Source organism: Cyanistes caeruleus, chromosome 2 (genome assembly GCF_971803275.1).
Source record: "Cyanistes caeruleus chromosome 2, bCyaCae1.hap1.1, whole genome shotgun sequence".
Taxonomy (NCBI): Eukaryota; Metazoa; Chordata; class Aves; order Passeriformes; family Paridae; genus Cyanistes; species Cyanistes caeruleus.
The window spans coordinates 3897136-3915045 of NC_141702.1; the positions used below are offsets into that span (position 1 = coordinate 3897136).

Consider the following 17910-nt stretch of genomic DNA (forward strand, 5'->3'; position numbering starts at 1 on the left):
ACAAGGGTATGCAGTGGCAGGACAAGGGGCAGTGGTTTTAAACTGCTAGAGGGCAGGGTTAGATAAGATATTGGGAAGGAATACACCCTGTGAGTGTGGGGAGGTCCTGGCACAGGTTGCCCAGAGAAGCTGTGGCTGTGCCATCCCTGGAGTGTTCAAGGCTAGGTTGAGCAATATGGTTTAATGAAAGGTATCCCTACTCATGGCAGGGGTTTGGAATGGGATGGTCTTTAATGTCCCTTCCAACTCAAACCATTCTGGGGTTCCACAGAAGGAAGTAGAAGAAAAGCCATAGCAGAAACTTTGTAAGTGACTGTAAAGCAGGAGAGAGGAGAAACAAGGAATAAGGAATTAAAGTGAAGATCTGGATTAAGCTTCATCCTTGACAACTTCTGGACAGACAAGTCTGACTTGCCAAGGTTAAGACGAGCCTTTTTAGCTTCCTACATACCTGCTATGTACTCATGAAAGGGAAAAATAATTCCTTATCAGCCTCTGCTTTCGTGGCACTGGTGGACACAGATGGAGACAACTCGCCCTCTGGTGGGTAAAAACACAACCTGCAGAAGCCTTGGTCTGTGTGCTATATTATGAAATAATAATTAAAATTACTGGTTATTGGAAGGGAAATTAGAAGATATTCTAGAGGTTTTAAGCTCTGAAATTCAGGAAAAATTGGTGAATTATGTATGTGATTTCACACAACGCTCACACATAAGGTTGATGACTTGAGGACCTGGAGCGATATGACAGAAAGGGATCAGAAAATCAACAAAACACCATGATGGAGAAACTCCCCAAACTGGAATCCCTAACTCTGGGAAGTCAGTGTGCTGGGGTGTCTCTCAAGAATGTGTGTAAAGAACACCAGCAGTGTGGGGACTGGGCATGACGAGTCAGAGATCCAGGTGCATCTGCAGGGCCATGATCTTGTTGGGATCAGGAAGGTGTGGGATGGCTCCCACGAGCCCAGTGCAATGGAGGGATACAGACAAGCCAAAAAGGTGAGGAGAGGGAGCTGCCCTTTAGTGGGAGAACAGCTGGAGTGCCTGGAATTCTGCATGGATGATAAGCCAACAGAGAGCTTACAGGGCAAGGGTTCAAGGGATAACGAGTGTGGGTGACACTGTACTGGGCAGTTGCCTGTTTGCAGGCCCTGCTCCTCATGGGGAACTTCATCCACCCTGACAGCTGCTAGAAGGACAACTAAAGAGGGATGGAGCACCTCTCCTAAGAGGAAATGCCAAGAGAATTGGGATTGTTCATCCTGGAGAAGAGAAGGCTTCAGGGTGACTTAATTGCAGTCTTCCAGTACCTGAAGGGAGCCTACAGGAAAGATGGAGAGGGACTATTTACTAAAACATGTAGTGACAGGACAAAGGGGAACAGCTTCAAAGTGAAGCCAGAGAGTAGATTTAGACTGGATATTAGGAAGAAATTCTTTGGTGTGGGGTTGGTGAGGCCCTGGAACGGGTTGTCCAGAAAAGCTGTGAATGCCCTATCCGTGGAAACATTCAGGGTCAAGTTGGATGGAGCCCTGAGAAACTTGGTCTAGTGGAAGGTGTCCCTGGCCATGGCAGGGGGTTGAAACAAGATGATCTTTAAGGTCTCTTCCAACCCAAACCCTTCTATAATTCTGTGATTCACAGTCCGGGAGGTTTCTGGAATGCAGTACTGGTAAATCCCTTCTCCAAGTGATGGAGGAACCAACAAGGAGCGCTGCATTGCTGGACATCAGACTCACCAGCCATGCTTCGCTGGGAATTGGGGGTCAAAGGCAGATTTGGCTGGTGGAGTTCAGGATCCTGAAGGAAGAGGGGATTGCAAACTTCAAACACTAGACTTCAGACTCTGGCCTCTTTGAAGGCCTCTATCCCCTTGGTAGAGTGCCCTGGGATAAGGAAGCCTGGGAGGAGTCACCTCCAAGCTCAAGAAGAGTCTATTCCGATGAGCAGGAAGCTGGGCAAAAATGCCAGCAGGCCTGCATGGATAAACAGGGAGCTCCTAAAAAAAACACAGAAGCAGCAGAGAGAAGGTGAAAGCAAGGACACAGATAGAAGGGTATACAGAGACATGATCTGAGTGTGTGGGGATGAAGAAAGGCAAAGTCCAACTGGAATCTGTTCAGGAAGGATTTTTGGAGGGTAACAAAAGGGATAGAAGGGAAAATGTAGTGGGCCTATTGCTCAGTAATATGTGGCAGCTGGCTACAGAGAATGTGGAAAAACCTTCTGTACCTCAGTCTTTACCAGCAAGATGAGCCTTCAGGAATTCCTGGTCCCTGAGACCAGGAGGAAGGGCTGAGGCAAGGAATCTGCACCTTGGTGGAAGAGAAACGGATCAGGGAATGTTTAAAGGATTTTATAGGTGTATATAAATCCCTGAAGGGAGGGTGCAAAGAGGACAGGACGAGGTTCTGTGCCGGGCCCCAGGGCCAGGACCAGAGGCCATGGGCACACACAGGAGGTTCCTCTGAGCATCAGGAAATGCTTTTTTACTGTGAGGGCGGCTGAGCACTGGCACAGGTTTCCCAGAGAGGTGACAGAGTCTTCATCCTTGGAGATATTCAAAATCCATCTGGACAACCAGTTCTGGGTAGCCCTGCTTGAGCTGCGGGTTGGAGCAAATGGCCCCCAGATATCTTTTCCAAACTCAACCCTTCTGTGATTGTGGATGATGAACTAAAAGTTTCCTAATCAGTGTCAGGGAAGCTGTTCTGCACTTCCCTTGTGGAAAGGGAAGGAAATCCAACAGGTATTGTGAAACCTTGACAGTGCTTTGAGATGCACAGATAAAACCACACCTTATTGTTCATTATTGTAATTATTATCACTCTAATATATCCTCTGTGTAATTATTGTCCCCTTTTCTTTCTAATAACTCAGAACCTTCTGTAGTTGTGCATTTGGGAATTTCACACCACACCAATTATTTTGCTTTCACAGATTTTTTTTTTTCCACTAAAGTTTTTAAATAAAGATCAGTACAGTACAAAGCTTAAAATATTGTCAATGTTTTCAACAATACAAAGTCAGCAGATGGGAGTTGGGAAGGGGATAGTTAATAAGGAACACTTATATCCTTCCCTGTTTCCCAAAGGAAAAAAAAATACAAACTCTTTTGTATTTCTGTTTAGTAACAAACAGTGCTTAAAAATAATCTTGTCAGTAAAAGATGTAAATTGCAAGGCACATGAGGAACCCGTCCTTGCCTCGTTACACGAATTAGGCATAAATACAAATTTAAAGCACCTGTCTCCATCCTCTCCTCCTGCTCGGTACACTGAGCAAATCCTGTCAGTGGGAATTGGCTGTTAAGAGCAACCATGGACCAGCAGACAGCAAAGAGGCTGCCCTTGACCCTCAGGTTCCTTCAAGATTAAACCCCAAAAGGAATAGCACAAGGCACATTGGGATGAATTCTCAGGATCTGTCCTGGTTTGTGAGATCTGCAGGAATACTACCTCAGGACTAGAGGTTCCTGAGGGAAAGGACTGTGGCCTCAGTCCCTTTGGGATCTCGGGTGTGCTCATCCTTTGGTGGTCAGCTCTCCACCGGCTCTGGCCACTGGTGCATCCTTTCCAGCCATGCCTCCTTAGGAACACCGGGATGGAGGAGACCTGCTCCAAGCAGTGAGCCCAAGGAGAAGGTCCTGGGGGGCTCAGACAAACTGAGCATTTATCACAGCAGCACTTTGGCTCTTTACAGATACAGCCCTGATCTCCTCTGGATCACTGGCAAAGCTTCCACTGCCACTTTCCAGCCGAGATCCAGCAGACTGCGGCATGTGGAGTCTGCCCAGGAAGGCAGCCAGGTCCATAAGGCACAAGGATAAAGTCTGGGGATGAAGGAAGGAAAGAAGCTGGTTGGAGGAAGAGGAGGAGGATGGAGACAGGGATGAAGGAAGCTCCAGTGTTGGTGAGCCTCTTGTGACACAAGGGCGCATCCTCACAGCAGCACAGATCTGTGTTGTAGATCCCCGCTCACTCCACCCATCATCGTAACCAGGAGGTCAGCTCCAGGTGGGAGTGCAGGGCCACGTCGAGATGGGAGCAGCTTCACCTGAGGGGAAACATGGGAGTGTGCAAAAACACCTCCACTGTCACACCACTGCTCCAGAGAAGTGTCACTTCTGTTGTCACTTCTGTTCAGCCAGGGAGGAGAAGATAAGACCCAAAGTAGCTTGGAAGAGCCATGTGGGCTCCTCTGCCTGTCCCTGAACCAGATGGCATTACCGTACTCACCCTCTTTCAACAAGGGCAGGGCATGTCATCTGTTTTCAGACCCTCAGAGGAGGGGACCCCTGGGTGATCCCTTCCTTTGGTACCAGTATAACTCCAGGTAGCAGCAGAGCAGGTTTGCTGTTATGAGCCATGCCTAATCCTTCTCCATTTTATACCAGAAATGAGCTCTGGCCCAGCCTGATTTACCTCTGTTTCTGCACAGAAACTCACTAATACTATCCAGTCAGTTCTACACCCAGTGCCTTGTTCTTCCCTATCTACCATGAAACCAAGGCAAATTAGGCTGTGAGAAAAAGCTGCTCCCACTGGAAGCCTTTCCTCAGACTGGGAGGAGACCCACAAGCAAAGCCAGAGCCCATGGAGGGAGCAGTCCATCAGTGCAGCTGAGTGAGTTGAGCAGCCAGCTGCCATGCAAGGAAGAACTGCTGCTGGCCTGCACTCCAGCCCTTCCCTGCCAGCAGCTGCATTGTCCAAGTGAGCTGGCTCAGAGTTAAAACCAGCTGAAAATTACTGACATTTTTTCAGTGGGATTGGTTTCCCAATGCTGCCTCTCCCGGTGCTGGCTTGCTCTGTGGCCAGATGAGCTTCTGTGCATGGGAAGAGGTTCAGTGAGGTGCAAGTGGGACAACCCCTGCTTGGCATCTCCCCTGAGTCAGATTTTCTGCTAAGTCAGCATGGCTGTACCATCTGTACCACCAAAAACACCCTATGAAATTAAGTAATTAATTTCTAAGCTCTGAGGCCGGGACTGATGAGAAAGGGTGGACTTGATGACCTCCTGAAGGCTTTCCTATGATTTCTTCTCCTATACTCCAAACTTACTTTCCTCTCCCTTTGTATTTAATTTTCTATAGGGCCATGAGTTCCAAATTTACCTACTAAACACAGGACCAGCAAAGTACCTATTTACAGGTTTTCCACCACCCATTAACAAATCTGGCCCACCTTGCTCCTCCAGCAGGACAGCACTGTTTCCTTCAGGTTAATCTTAACCCAACCAGGAGGCTCTGCAGATATAAAATCCCAAGGCAAAGCCTTTCTGGATAACAAATCCCATGCACACACATGGAACATGCACACCTCAAGAGCTAGAACCCAGATGAAGTGCAGAAATCAGTGCTTGTCCTCACCAACCATATCCCCAACCCTACATTCTGCCTGCTCAGAACCAGCAATCACAATTCGTTTGCCTGCCCTTGGGTTCAGTGAGACAAATCCGTGGCTGAGATAGATCCCATGGATTCCTTGGTTTCAGCAAAGATTTAAACCTCCTTGGTGGTTCCATGTTCAATATTCCCCCAAAGCAAGCACAGAATAGATTCTTCTAGTGGGGGACACAGTAATCCAGCCTTTGTTACCTTGGACAGGAGTGACCAGTGGACACTAAGTGACCCTGATCACTATCCTTTCTACTCCACACAGGAATCACCAAGGACAAACCCATGCTGAGGTGCAGGATCCTGATGCTGTCACCCTGCTCCTGGCCTTTTGCTGTTCCACCTTCATCTAGTACTGATAAAAACATGCCAGTCACAACCCCACTGGTCACAGAACAGCAACCCTGCAGCTTCAAGGTCAGCTTTCCCACAGTGCTCACCAAGGAGCATTAAGGGGAATAAAGACTCCTTCACCTTCACACCCTTTTGGCCGTGATCACAGTGGTGGTGTTGGAGGAGCAGAGCTTTCCTGTATCAAACAGATCACATCCAAGTAATTCTGCATCTCATGGATGTTGCTAGAGGTTGGTCAGACTCCCTAGACAGCTGACACAGACCCAGTTTGTCCCAGAGGACCCCAGGTCAAGCCTGGATCTCTGAAGATGTTTTCCCAAAGCCATCTAAGTGACCTGGCATTGACACACTTGACAAGGGGAGTGCAGACAGAACCTGGCTGGAACAGGAAAAGGATTCTAGCAGCCACTGTGCCACAATGTCATGGGGTGACTTTACCTTTACACACACATGCCCTCACACCCAAACCCTAGAAACACAGAATTCCCAAAACCTTCCTAGTGCCTTTGATAGGAACAGTTGTCATGGAGATATAGCAAAACCCAGAGAGGTCATCACATCCAGTTGTGGTCCTCATGGTGTTGTGAGCCCTGGCACACCCTTCTACAGTCCCCCAGCCTCCAGGCTGCCCTCCCTGACCTTCAGCAAGGTCTCACCCACAGCTCTTCATTCTACCAGAATGAACAAGGAACCTCTGCCTATTCCAGCATCCTTGGTTCAGTGACTTGTTCTGGCTTAAAACATTCCATGTTCCTCCCCCCAGATGGCAAAAGGCAATTCCTGCTGTGAAAATGCATCCAGCATGAAGCGTCCAGCCTTCCATCTGAGTCCAAGGTCCTGGTTAGTCATGGCATGTTAGGCAAGTAAGACAGTCATGTCTCTAGTATGTTATGCCCCCTTTTCTTGATTTTCTCTGGTGATGTCATGCCTGTCATGTCCACGACTCTCAGGAGTCCTTTTTAGCCAGGCTGGCCTTGATCCTGCGTTGCAGGATGTAAGCTGTGATGGCACTACAGGCCACCAAGCCGAAAAAAGAGATGCAGGACAGATAAACCGTGAAAGGCCCGTGTCTCTTCAGGAAAATCTCCTGCCTGTTCTTGTAATCCAAAAGAATGGCCTCCAGCTGCGACAGGGTGCAGATGGCCAGGAAGGTGTGGAAGATCTGGTGGGCGTGGCCAACAATATCACAGGAGCCAGGGAAGTATTTCTCAGGGACAGGGCAGGAAAAGAAATAAGCACTGACAAGGAAAAACAGTATCTGGTACGTGTGGTACCAAGCAGCATCTTCCTGACAGCCCCCCAGGTGACACACGACTACCCGGTGAGCCACGGGACTGATATCCAGGATGAAAGCCAGCCCTGCTGGGATCACCTGGCACATCTTCCTCATGATGGGGTAAGGCCGTCGGTACCGGTATTTGGCGTAGCAGCAGCCGGCACAGGACAACCAGCCACAGAAAGCTGCTGCTGGCAGGAAGAAAAGCCAGAACTTGTCGTACCAGGCTTGGTCAGAGCTGTAGTAGAAATGAGCCAGGGCACTGCCATACTGGTAGATGCTGACTCCAACATAGTCCATGAAGTAGAAGGTGTAGTGGTACAGCTCCGACTTGGACTGCAGCAGGTGGGCCAAGAGGCTGCAGGTCAGGTAGGTGACAGAGGAGAGGACAAAGATGAGCAACGGCAAGGACCACGCATCCACAGGCAACTGCTCGGCCTCCACAAACGTCTTGAACCTCAGCAGCACGGCCAGCGCAGCCAGGAGATGAGTCCACACGTTGACCACCTCGTTGTGCTTCTGGAAGAGGCTGAGGAAGTAGTAGCGCCAGTCCTGGCCGGTGGGGCGGTACCCGCTGTGGATGTAGGGCTCACGGAAGAGCTGCGGCACCTCGCACTCCTTCACCGTGCAGGGCATCTTGGGGAAGCCGTCCTCCAGCAGCCGGGGCAGCCGGCTGAGGTGCTGCCCGCTGAGGGACAGCGTGCTGAGCCGCTCCAGGATGGCTGTCATCCCGCTGCCTTCAGCCCCACACCAGGGAACGTCGTCTTCCTGCCCTGCGGGGATCGGAGAAAGAGGAAATGTTAATGGTGGCGCACCGGGGAGAAGAGCATGCTGCCATTCCCAGTGGGATTAACCAGGCCACCATCGAGATGCTGGCCCGTAGAGCACCTTCCAGTGCCTAAAGGGGCTCCAAGAGAGCTGGAGAGGGACTTGGGACAAGGGCCTGGAAGGACAGGACAAGGGCAATGGCTTCCCACTGCCAGAGGGCAGGGATAGATGGGATATTGGGAAGGAATTGTTTCCTGTGAGTGTGGCAAGTCCCTAGCAAAGGGTGCCCGGAGAAGCTGTGGCTGCCCCTGAATCCCTGAAAGTGTTCCAGGCTAGGCTGGGTGGGCTTGGAGCAACCAGGGATAGTGGAAGATGTCCTTGTCCATGGCAGGGTCTTGGGTCAAGATGGTCTTTCAGGTCCCTTCTAATCCAAACTATTCCATGATTCTATGAATATTGTCAAGTTTAGGGGTACCAGATCTCCTCGGGAGTTCGAGAAGCATCTGAGAGAGTACCAGATTCCCAGGGTTATCTGTTCTCTAACCTAAATTCAGCACAGAAGAGGATGCAGAGCACTATCCCTGCAGATCAGCCTGCGTCAGATGGGCACAGCAATGCCACAAACCTGCCCTTCCTCGCCACTTCCTCAGGCACTCAGCTTGGAGCGTGTTCAGAAGCCACGAGCTGCCAACTGCAGGAAGCAGTTTGTTGACAAGAAGGCATCTGATGATTTATGAAGGTGATTTTTCAACCCTCACCCCAGAACAAAATGCTCAGGAACAAAACTGGGATGTAAATTACTCATCTAAGGGATAACCAGCCTGTCTGCACATGAGTTAAGAGGGTCCCAACCAAATCACGGAGCTTGCAGAGAAACTCAAATTTCCCTGTCACAGTTTGCCCATGGCTTACTGTAGTGAGTATGGCAGAGGGAGAAGTAGAGAAATCCACAGTCCCAAACCTGCAGCCCTCATCCCTTCACAAGTAAGAAGCATCAGGATTGAGAGGAACTGAATAAATGAGAGCTGGCTGCAGTTTGGGTACAGCATCAGACCTTTGGGAGCATCCATGGAGCCAAAGCTGAGGGACTGCCAGAGACGTCCCTGGATGCTCAGAGCAGCCAAATCCAGTGCTGGGCACTCCTCTGCCTTCTCTGCTCCCTGGTAACCTCCAGACTTGCTAAGCTTTGGCTGGCAAGATTCAGATTCAGGCCACAGCAGGATCCTAATGTGTGGAGAACAACTCCTGGCATTAAATTAATTCCCAATACCCCCTGTTTCCCAATAACCTAGATACCGCTCTTCCCTGCTGGTGTTTGTGTCATACAAAATAGAGGAAAATTCATCACAAATGCCCATGTTAAACTGAAATTGGTGCTGATGGGGGCCCACCAGACTGTGCAGGGCTGTGGTTACTCCTGTGAAACCAACACACACAGGTTTGCAGGAGCAGAATCTGTCTCCTAAGCTTATATGCAAAACAAGTGGAGCTGCAGGGGATGGAGGTAGCAAAAAAAAAAAGGAAACACAAGTAAGTATTTTGCCTGAGTGTGGAAAACAGCCAATTTTTCTCCTGTTACATGAGATACCAGCTGTGTCCAGAGGTGAGACACCAATAGTTTGTGTGGTCTAGTGAAGGTGTCCCTGCAGGGGACTGGGACTAGAGGAACTTTAAGATCCCTTTCAACCCAAACCAGTCTGTGATTCTGTGATTGGAGACCCCTGCTAGGCTGTGATTCAGAGGACAGGACAGTGTGAAACACCATGAGAGTTTCTGAAAGCAGGGAGGTGGGACCTTGCAGTCCAAGGGTGAGACAGCACAAAGAGCAAAGTCAGATCAGACTCTCAGCCAGGTAGCAAGTCTCACTTCCTGTAGAAACCCAAAGTATCTGATAAGAGACAAAATATTTTCATGTTGCTTCTGTATTCTAGCAGAGGGGAGCTGTCATAATTAGGTTTCATTTTCTAGAAAATTCTTTCCGCCCTACGCTGCCTAGGCTTTCTCCCTTAGCATCTCTCAAGGCTGGAGTTGTTTTTTCCCCTGATTGAGACAGTGGACTTTGTCTGCTGTGTTTGATGGAGCTGCTTTAGCCACAGAAGGCAAAATGGTCCCTGGAAATGCCGTTTTAGTTTCACAGATGTGTAATGCTGAAGAGAGCACACTTGCTGGGGAGTTAATGTCGTGCACCCTGATAAAGACTTTGTTTCTCTCCTAAGGGTCTGCAGGGTCCTCACCTATCATGGGACATGCAGTTCATTCAGCAGGTTGTGTATGCCTGTGGAGTTACATGCCAAAATTTAGGGAGGCGAGGCAAATTTTGAGTTTGGGGCACTCCTAGGAGGGCACAATGTGAACAGGAGGGAACACTTGCCCTGCCCTGTTCCAATGTACAGCCAGTCTAGTCTGTCTTCTTGTAGCTAATGGAGTTCATTCACAAGTTATGGAATTGGGGAGTGGTTTGAAGATCATCTCATTCCAACCTCCTGCCATGGGCAGGGACACCTTCCACTATCCCAACCTTGGACACTTCCAGGGATGGAGCAACCACAGCTTCTCTGGGCAACCTCTGCCACAGCCTCACCACCCTCACAGGGAAGAACTTCCCGTCCACGGCAGAGTTGGAACAAAATGACCTTTCCAACCCAGACCATTCTGGGATTCTATGATTCAATGATCATGATGGTGGGGCGGAAGAAGAAAGGACATACTGAAGTTCCTTACATCTTAGAGAACACAGAGTAATGCCAGAGTGAACCCCAGCACAACAGGAACTGCAAACCAGCTCTGAGGGGGCACCAAGCTGCCCAAGAGACCAGCTCTGAGAGAACAGAGTCAGTGCTCATCTCCTGCAGACAAACCTGCTGAAAACTGCACGTAAAGAGCAAAAGCAACACATGGGAGGGTGGCAATTGAGCCTGGGAACAGGAATGCATGGGAGTGCAGTCCATGGCCTGCCTGCTTTGCATGCTGACAAGGATGTGGGAGAGACAGGCAGCTTCTGTCCCAGGCACAGCCTGGCTCCGGCTTGCACCGCTCGTGCTCATGCCAGGACTTTGCCACGGTCTCTCATCCCCAGAGCTCAGTGCATGCAGCGAGCATCGCCCCAGAGAGCCTGGGCACTGCACATATCCCTGACAGCACAGATTATTCCAGACAGGCTTTCAGAGCTGGAAAATGCCAGTTTTAAACAGGCTGTGAGGGGCAGAGATTTTCAAAATAATAGTCCGAAATCACAAGAAACACATCTGATAGGGGGCTGAATAGCGCTGAATCAGGAACCCGATAGCCTGCTTATTTCAAACCTTGTGATATGAGCGAGTGAGAACAAGCTGGCAGTTTCCAGCCATCATGTGATCAGACAAAGTGACGGGCAACTAATGTTAGAAAAGAGAGAGAAAGAGAAAAAAAAACAAAACAACAACAACAACAAAAAACCACCAACCCAGAAACCCAAGGTCAGCACTGGCTGTTTCACTTTCACAGAGCCCCTATTCTTTTCCCTTCACGGGGGTGTAGGAGCAGCTGAAAGCCACATTCATTGGCGGGGTGTCTCGTTGAGATTCCGTCCTCACCCCCATCTCCGGGGAATTAATTCAGTTCTTTTGGCTGCTCCAAATTAACAGCAACCAAGTATCGTTTGTTCAGCGAGGGAGCTGCAAGGCGAGAAGGAGGGCGTGGATGATGGCCAGGCTGGATCATTACATCCACAATAAAAACTCCCGGCACAGGAGGAGAATGATCCTGTTCCAATTTTTTCTCTCCCTTTTGAAGAGGGTAATTGGAAACCCGAGCTTTTTCCCAGCTCTTTTGCTTTTTGGTCACAGTCTGATGGAAGGGTTTGAATGAGAAAATTTCCTACAGAGTACGGTCGATTTTCCCACCGGTCTGGCCCCCGAGTTCACTGTCTGGGATTGAGGCTGGACCAGTGTGATAGATTTGCTCACAGACTGGTATTCAGGCATCAGAGTTTTACACAGGCTTCCAAAAAGGCAGTAATTCTTGGTAAACAAAGCAGGGAGAACCGGGGGTACTCAGCTTTGGGAAAGTCCTTAATAAATGCATGGCATTTAAAACAAGGTGGGGAAAAAAATAGAAGTGGTTGCGAACAGCATGAAAATAACAGCAGTGGCCAACAAACTGGTCTGGAGAGCTGCAGGTGATTAATGCCTGAATTCCTCTCCTCTGGCACTTGAGCAAAAGTCCCTAGGGGGACTCCAGGTAATTTTGAAGCTTGGGGTTTTATTGTGACCCCTTCCTGCATGGGGTTAACTTTGGTGTCACAGCTCCTACTGCACCAGGATGGCAGGGAGCAGTTCAGTTCTGGGAGAGGCTGCACCCACCGGGGCTGCACCCAGCTCAGATGCGCTGCACAGGCCCCATCCCAAACCCTGCTGTCTCAAGGCTGGTCCTCCCTGAGCACAAACATCTTGTCCTGTAATTAAACCATTCTGTAGGGCTGGAGAAAACTTTGAAAGACCATCCTGGGAGCACAGTGCCAGCTCCTCCATCCCATTCTGCCCTGTGTTTTGTAAAGGCCCCTCCAGAGCTGAGAAAATAAGAGACCATGGACTGGCTTAAGCGGCAGTTCCTGTGCAGTCTTGGTATGACCTGCTTCCTTCTCCTGCCACAGATTTAGGTGCCAAAATTCCTCCAGACTGCGGCAGGAACACCCAGAGCTCAGATCCTTTCTTCAGGGAGTTACTGGGATTTACACAGGATTTACAACCGGCACAGGGTGCCCAGAGAAGCTGTGGCTGCCTCTGGATCCCTGGAAGTGTCCAAGGCCAGGCTGGATGGGGCTTGAAGCAACCAAGGGGAAGGTGGCCCTGCCCATGGCAGGGAAGTTGAACTGGGTGAGCTTTAATGTTGCTCCCAACCCAAACCACTCTGTGATTCCATGATTTGATGGTTTGTGCCAGGGACAACCCTGCCAGGGTAGGCAGCAGGGTGTGAAGGACTTATCTACACTCCAGCACCAAAGAAGTGGAAATCCTCACAACCAGAAGGGATGATTGGGAAGAAGAAGAGAAGGGCCAGGTGCCTGGGGCTTCTGTAAACTGGGCTTACGCTTCCCCATCTATGAAATGGGGATATCAGTCCCCATCTGCCTGATGGAAATGAGATACTGTGCTCCTAATGTACTGAGCAGTGCTGGGACTACTTAACAGTGCATTGCACAGATTTTATTTCCCTCAAGGCACTTAGGTACCCTGTTAGATTTACATCAGCCCAGGTACCATTACTCCTCCAACAGGAACCTGCAGGTTGTGATGCTCTGGAAGGTAAAAGGTGATTCCATGTGATTTACTGAAGGGCACAACTTAAAACAACCTGATCTGTTAAGAAAAAATGTCAAAATAACCTACTGGAAAATTTAAAATAAAAGAAAATGGCACAAATTCTCCCCTTCTCTATATACACACACACACACAGAGCGTGCAGCCCGAGCAGGGTTTGTCCAAGCTCGTATCCCTCAGGAAACGAACGTCCCGTGATGCTGGGAGACGAGCCATGAAAGCCAGTGGGAGGTGGCAGGATCCCCCACGGAAGCCACGGCAGTGTCAGCTCCGCTGCAATTCCTGGCCTGGGAGTGAGCTGGGCCAGCAGCCAGCTCAGCCGTGCTGAGCAGCAAGTGCCTCTTGACATGGGCTCAGCGTTGCCCGAGCTTTGGGATGGGGCCAGGGGATGAGAGCAGTGGAGCCAGCGCAGGGAACGCTGTGCTCGCAAGGCACAGAGCAAAACAAAGCTGCTGGCAAAGGCCACGTCCCTGCAGCAAAGCATCCCAATTAGGGGGGACCCCCGAGGCCCTGTGGTGCTTGGGGGAGCAAAGCAGGGGAATGGGACCCCAAAGTTAGGAAACCAAAGGTTGGATGAGGCTGGTGGCTTTATTGTGAGAGTCCAAGCATCATGTGCAAGTGCAAGGGGGGGTTGATTTTCACAACATCAGGTTCTGAGCGATCAGCTGGGCTGGCTTGGCTATTCCTGAGCTGCTGCACCCCTCCAATGGGTGGCCACACACAAACTTACAGGCAGGAACAACTCCTGGACTGTGCTATCTCCCAAACCACGTCAGGGAATGGCACAGTTCTGGTTTGCTGTGATAGCACAGCTGCAGTTTCCTCATGCCTAACCCGGGTTGGAGCTTGGTGATGTTGCTGATAACACTAGTATCAGCACTAGTTAATATTCACTAATTCTGCTCACAGTCCCTGACTGAGAATGCCTTCCTCTGGCAAATCCACTCCCCCTGTATCAAAATTTGCTCAAGGGCGAGGTAATATTCTGGAGCTCTTCTTCCTGGTCTCACTAATCCTTTGCTGTTTGTGCTTTCCTGATCCCCTCACCACTTTCTTTTCCCACACACAACCAACACAGCACCCGATGCTTTGGGGCTGGATTTCAGGTGGGTGTGAAATCCCTGGATAAGTACACCAGGAATCAAACCACACCAGGCCACAGTCTCAAACTGTAACCATCAGGTTGCCAAAGTGTCAGCACACTTCTGGGCATGGTTTTGGTCCTGCCACCCCCACCAGTCCCTGCCTGCTGTATTCAGCCCTGCAGGGATCACTGATGGACTGGAACTTTTTCCAGAAACTGGAACTGTGCCAGCAAAGTGCCTGGGGGTCTTCCCCCTGTACTGACTAAAAAAGGAGCCTGAATCTGTTACAGTGGCATCCCACTTTCACCTCCTAAATTTCCTTCAGCACTAATCTTCCTTCAGTGCAGATCTAGAATTGGGAACTCCTTGACAAGCCAGCCAATCCCTCCCTGCTCAGATCCATCTGCTGATGGGACAAACCCAGAACCATCTGCCTGCGGGCAGAACGACCAAACCAAACTGGCCATGTGCTGTTTGTTGGTTCAAATCATCCCCAAAAGAACCTCTGGGCTGAGGCTGCTCAGCTTTGCTGTCATCCACAAAAGCCTCTTGTACAAAAACATAGGTTTTTTTTAAGGCTGTGGATTTTAGAGCTTTGATCACTCGAAAAAAATGTATATAAATCATGCAGAGCCCTGCGGCTGCTGCGGGCAGAGAGGAGGTGCTGCCAGGGAGAGACTGCAGCTCTGTGCCAACCCTGTGGAGCTGCGAGCTTTCCTCTCCCCTGCACTAGAAGTCTTTGTCCCCGTCCAGGACCTTGTCCCATTTAACCCCATGGCCTCTCCCAGCCAGGTTCTAGGTCTGCAGTGACAGAAGTGATGCCCTTCCTGGAGGCTACAAAGCTCCAAGGAAGGGCCAGATGGGAGATTTCCTCCACAAAAAGGATGAAAGCTGTGCTGCATTCACTTATTTGGAGTCCCAAGGATTTGGTGGGGCTTGGAGGGTGGGAAGGAAGTGGAAGCAAGCTTCCCCTTACTACCTGGAAGTGTCCAAGGCCAGGTTGGATGGGACTTTGAGCAACCAAGATGGGACATGGAGCAACTCCATGGAAGGGAGTTGGAACTGGATCATCTTTGATGTCCCTTCCAACCCATACCATTCCATGATTCTGTGGAGCTTATAAGGTATGGCAACTATACAGCTGCAGCCTCCAGCAGCCTCCCTGGGTATTTATTCTTCCAGAATTTACTAATCATTAATGGTTTATGCAATTAAAGGGCCACTGGTCTGACCCCATGAGCAAGGGTTACCCTGTAAACTGGCAGATAAAAAATTAAGCTGGTGCCTGATTCAAGACCTGCAAGTAGCTGCAAGCTCTCGCACGTGACACGGTGGTGGCACCTCCCTTGTCCCCAGCCTCGCTGGCATGGCCACCCCTCCCTGCCATCCCTCCCTGCATCCACAGGGACACAGCCCTCTGCTCAGCCACAGGCTGCGGCTGCAGCTTCGGCGTAAACAAATAAAAGCAATTAATGCCCAGGAAACAGAAAATCCTGCAGGGTGCAGGGCTGTTAACCCACACCTTCCCCGGTGGCAGGAAATGTGCAACTGTGTGGTTTAGCCTGATGAGCCCTGAATGAGTTTCTAAGAATTGTTTGCAGCACGTATCAGCACAGCACCCCAAGGCAGAAGCACAATCTGCTGCGAGAATTCAGAACTGATAGCTGCCTGTCCCCTCCCTGCTCTGGCAGAGGGCAGAAACAGACTTCAGACCAGCTGGACTCATCCTTTTTCATGACCTTTCCATAACTTTGCTCTTTTTCAACAACTGCTGCCAGAGCAGCATTACATTCCTCATCCTAATCTGCAGCAAGCCATCCTAGAATCCTAAAATGTTTTGGGTTGGAAAGGACCTTAAAGCTCCTCTTGTTCCACCCCCCCTGACATGGGCAGGGACACCTTCCACTAGACCAGGTTGCTCCAAGCCTCATCCCACCCAAAAATCCTCCAACTAGCGATATGTTAACAATTTCCCAGCTCTGAAGCCACAATCCCACAGCATCCCACAATAAGTGCACCTCTCCATGCCAGTAAAAATCTGTGTTCCCCAGCCAAATCCACCTAGGCACAGCTACTGGGATGCTCCACACCCAACCCTGCTCATGCCAGAGAGGAACTGGTTTGACATTTGACTGTTACAGTGTTTACCTAAACTTATATATCTATAATATATCTATTATGTACCTATATATCTATATATCTATTTATCTTATGTATCTTATATATCTATATATTTGTGATTTAAGACTGTCCACAGTATTTCCCTCCCCTCCCTCTCCCCCCCCCAAAAAAAAGAAAAAAAAAAAAAGAAGTGAGATCCTTGGATGCTTGTGCTGTTTTTAGCCAGGAAAAAATCCAGATGGGATATAGGGGGGACATGACCCCGAAGCATCCTGGAGAAGATCAGCAGGGAACAACCCTTGGGTGACCCTTTGGAGACGCGCCCCAGCTCGTGTCTGCGCAAGGAGCAGGCGGCAGCTCCAAGGCAAACACCGGGAGCTGTTCTTCTCGCAGCTCACGGCTGAACTATGCATCTCCTTCCCGTGGCCTCCAGAGCTCCCCGGGTGTCAAAGTCGTTCAAGGAAAATCCGCCCACAGCCATTTCAAACAAACACGGAGGAAAAACACTGCCCACCTCTCTCCTTCAGGAAGCCCTTGAGATACCGGTAAGGGGGGAATTTAAGGCAAAATCCGTGTCCCCCTGCTCACCCCTTCCTTCTTTAAGCTCTCCCCCAGCACCCACCTGACCACTGGACTAACCCCGGCTTGATGAACCAAAACTGTGCGTGACACAGAGGGAAAGATCCCGCATCCCGCCGCATGCCACGGGTGTCCGCAAGCACCAGGCACCGCACACCGCCCACCCCCGGCTCCCATCCCGGCATCCCGCTCCCCCCGCAGGGAAGGATGCTCCCGGCGCGGCGGGGATGCAGGAGCGGAGGTACCCGGCAGGAACGCAGCGGGAGCTCGTTGGGGACCCTCGGCGGGATGTCCCGGGGGGAGAAGAGGGGACAGCGGGGAGGGAATCGCTCGCACTCACAGCCCGCAGTGTCCGCTCTCAGTGCCCGCACTCAGCGCCTGCTCTCCATCTCCCGCACCCCATGTGTGCACTCACCTCCCGCTCTCAGTGTCCGCGCTCCCGTCCCGCACTCCCCGCTCTCGCTGTCCCCTCGCTGTCCCCTCGCTGTCCCCTCGCTGTCCCCTCGCTGTCCCCTCGCTGTCCCCTCGCTCTCCGCTCCCCTGTCTCGCTGCCGAGTCCCGGGGCCGCCGCCTCCGGGAGCTCCCGCGGCCGCCCCGCGCATGCGCACCCAGCCCCGCCCCGGGGCCGCCCCGCGGGCCGAGCCCAGCCCGGGCCAGGCCGGGCCGGACAAAGCGCGGCTCAAACCCGCCGCACCACCCTGAGCCCGTCACCCCGGCCCTGGGGGCAGAGGAGAGCGCAGTGACACATCCGGGACAGGGACGTAAAGTCACAGAATCACAGGATCGTTCCGCCTCGGAGAGATCTCCGAGGTCCAGCCTGTGAGCGGTCCCCGGCCCAGAGCGCTGAGTGCAGCGTCCTGATGTTCCTTGGACACCTCCAGGGATGGGGACTCCAGCACCTCCTGGGCAGCCCCTTCCAGTGCCTGAGCGCCCTTTCCGTGAAGAAGTTCTGCCTCATGTCCAACCTGAACCTCCTCTGGCCACAGCTGAAGGTTCTGCCCCCTTGTCCCGTCCCTGTTCCCTGGGAGCA

General features: G+C 51.0%; 1 protein-coding gene across 1 annotated transcript; it reads right to left on the bottom strand.

The window, feature by feature from the left end:
* Window positions 1–2931: 2931 nt before the first annotated feature.
* On the bottom strand, window positions 2932–17496 carry PAQR8 (progestin and adipoQ receptor family member 8). The gene is made up of 2 exons (XM_023924232.2): window positions 17296–17496; window positions 2932–7803 (listed from the first exon to the last, which is right to left on the bottom strand). Exons 1-2 carry the CDS (start codon window positions 17480–17482, stop codon window positions 6701–6703), a joined length of 1290 nt encoding a protein of 429 aa, XP_023780000.2. The 5' UTR covers window positions 17483–17496; the 3' UTR covers window positions 2932–6700.
* Window positions 17497–17910: the final 414 nt, after the last annotated feature.

Bases quoted from the DNA above. Each gene is read 5' to 3' on its own strand.
- PAQR8 (XM_023924232.2), bottom strand. From the start codon at position 17,482: ATGCGCGGGGCGGCCGCGGGAGCTCCCGGAGGCGGCGGCCCCGGGACT. The intron at 7,804-17,295 runs GTGAGTGCACAC...CGATCCCCGCAG, and splicing joins GCGGACACTGAGAGCGGGAG to GGCAGGAAGACGACGTTCCC.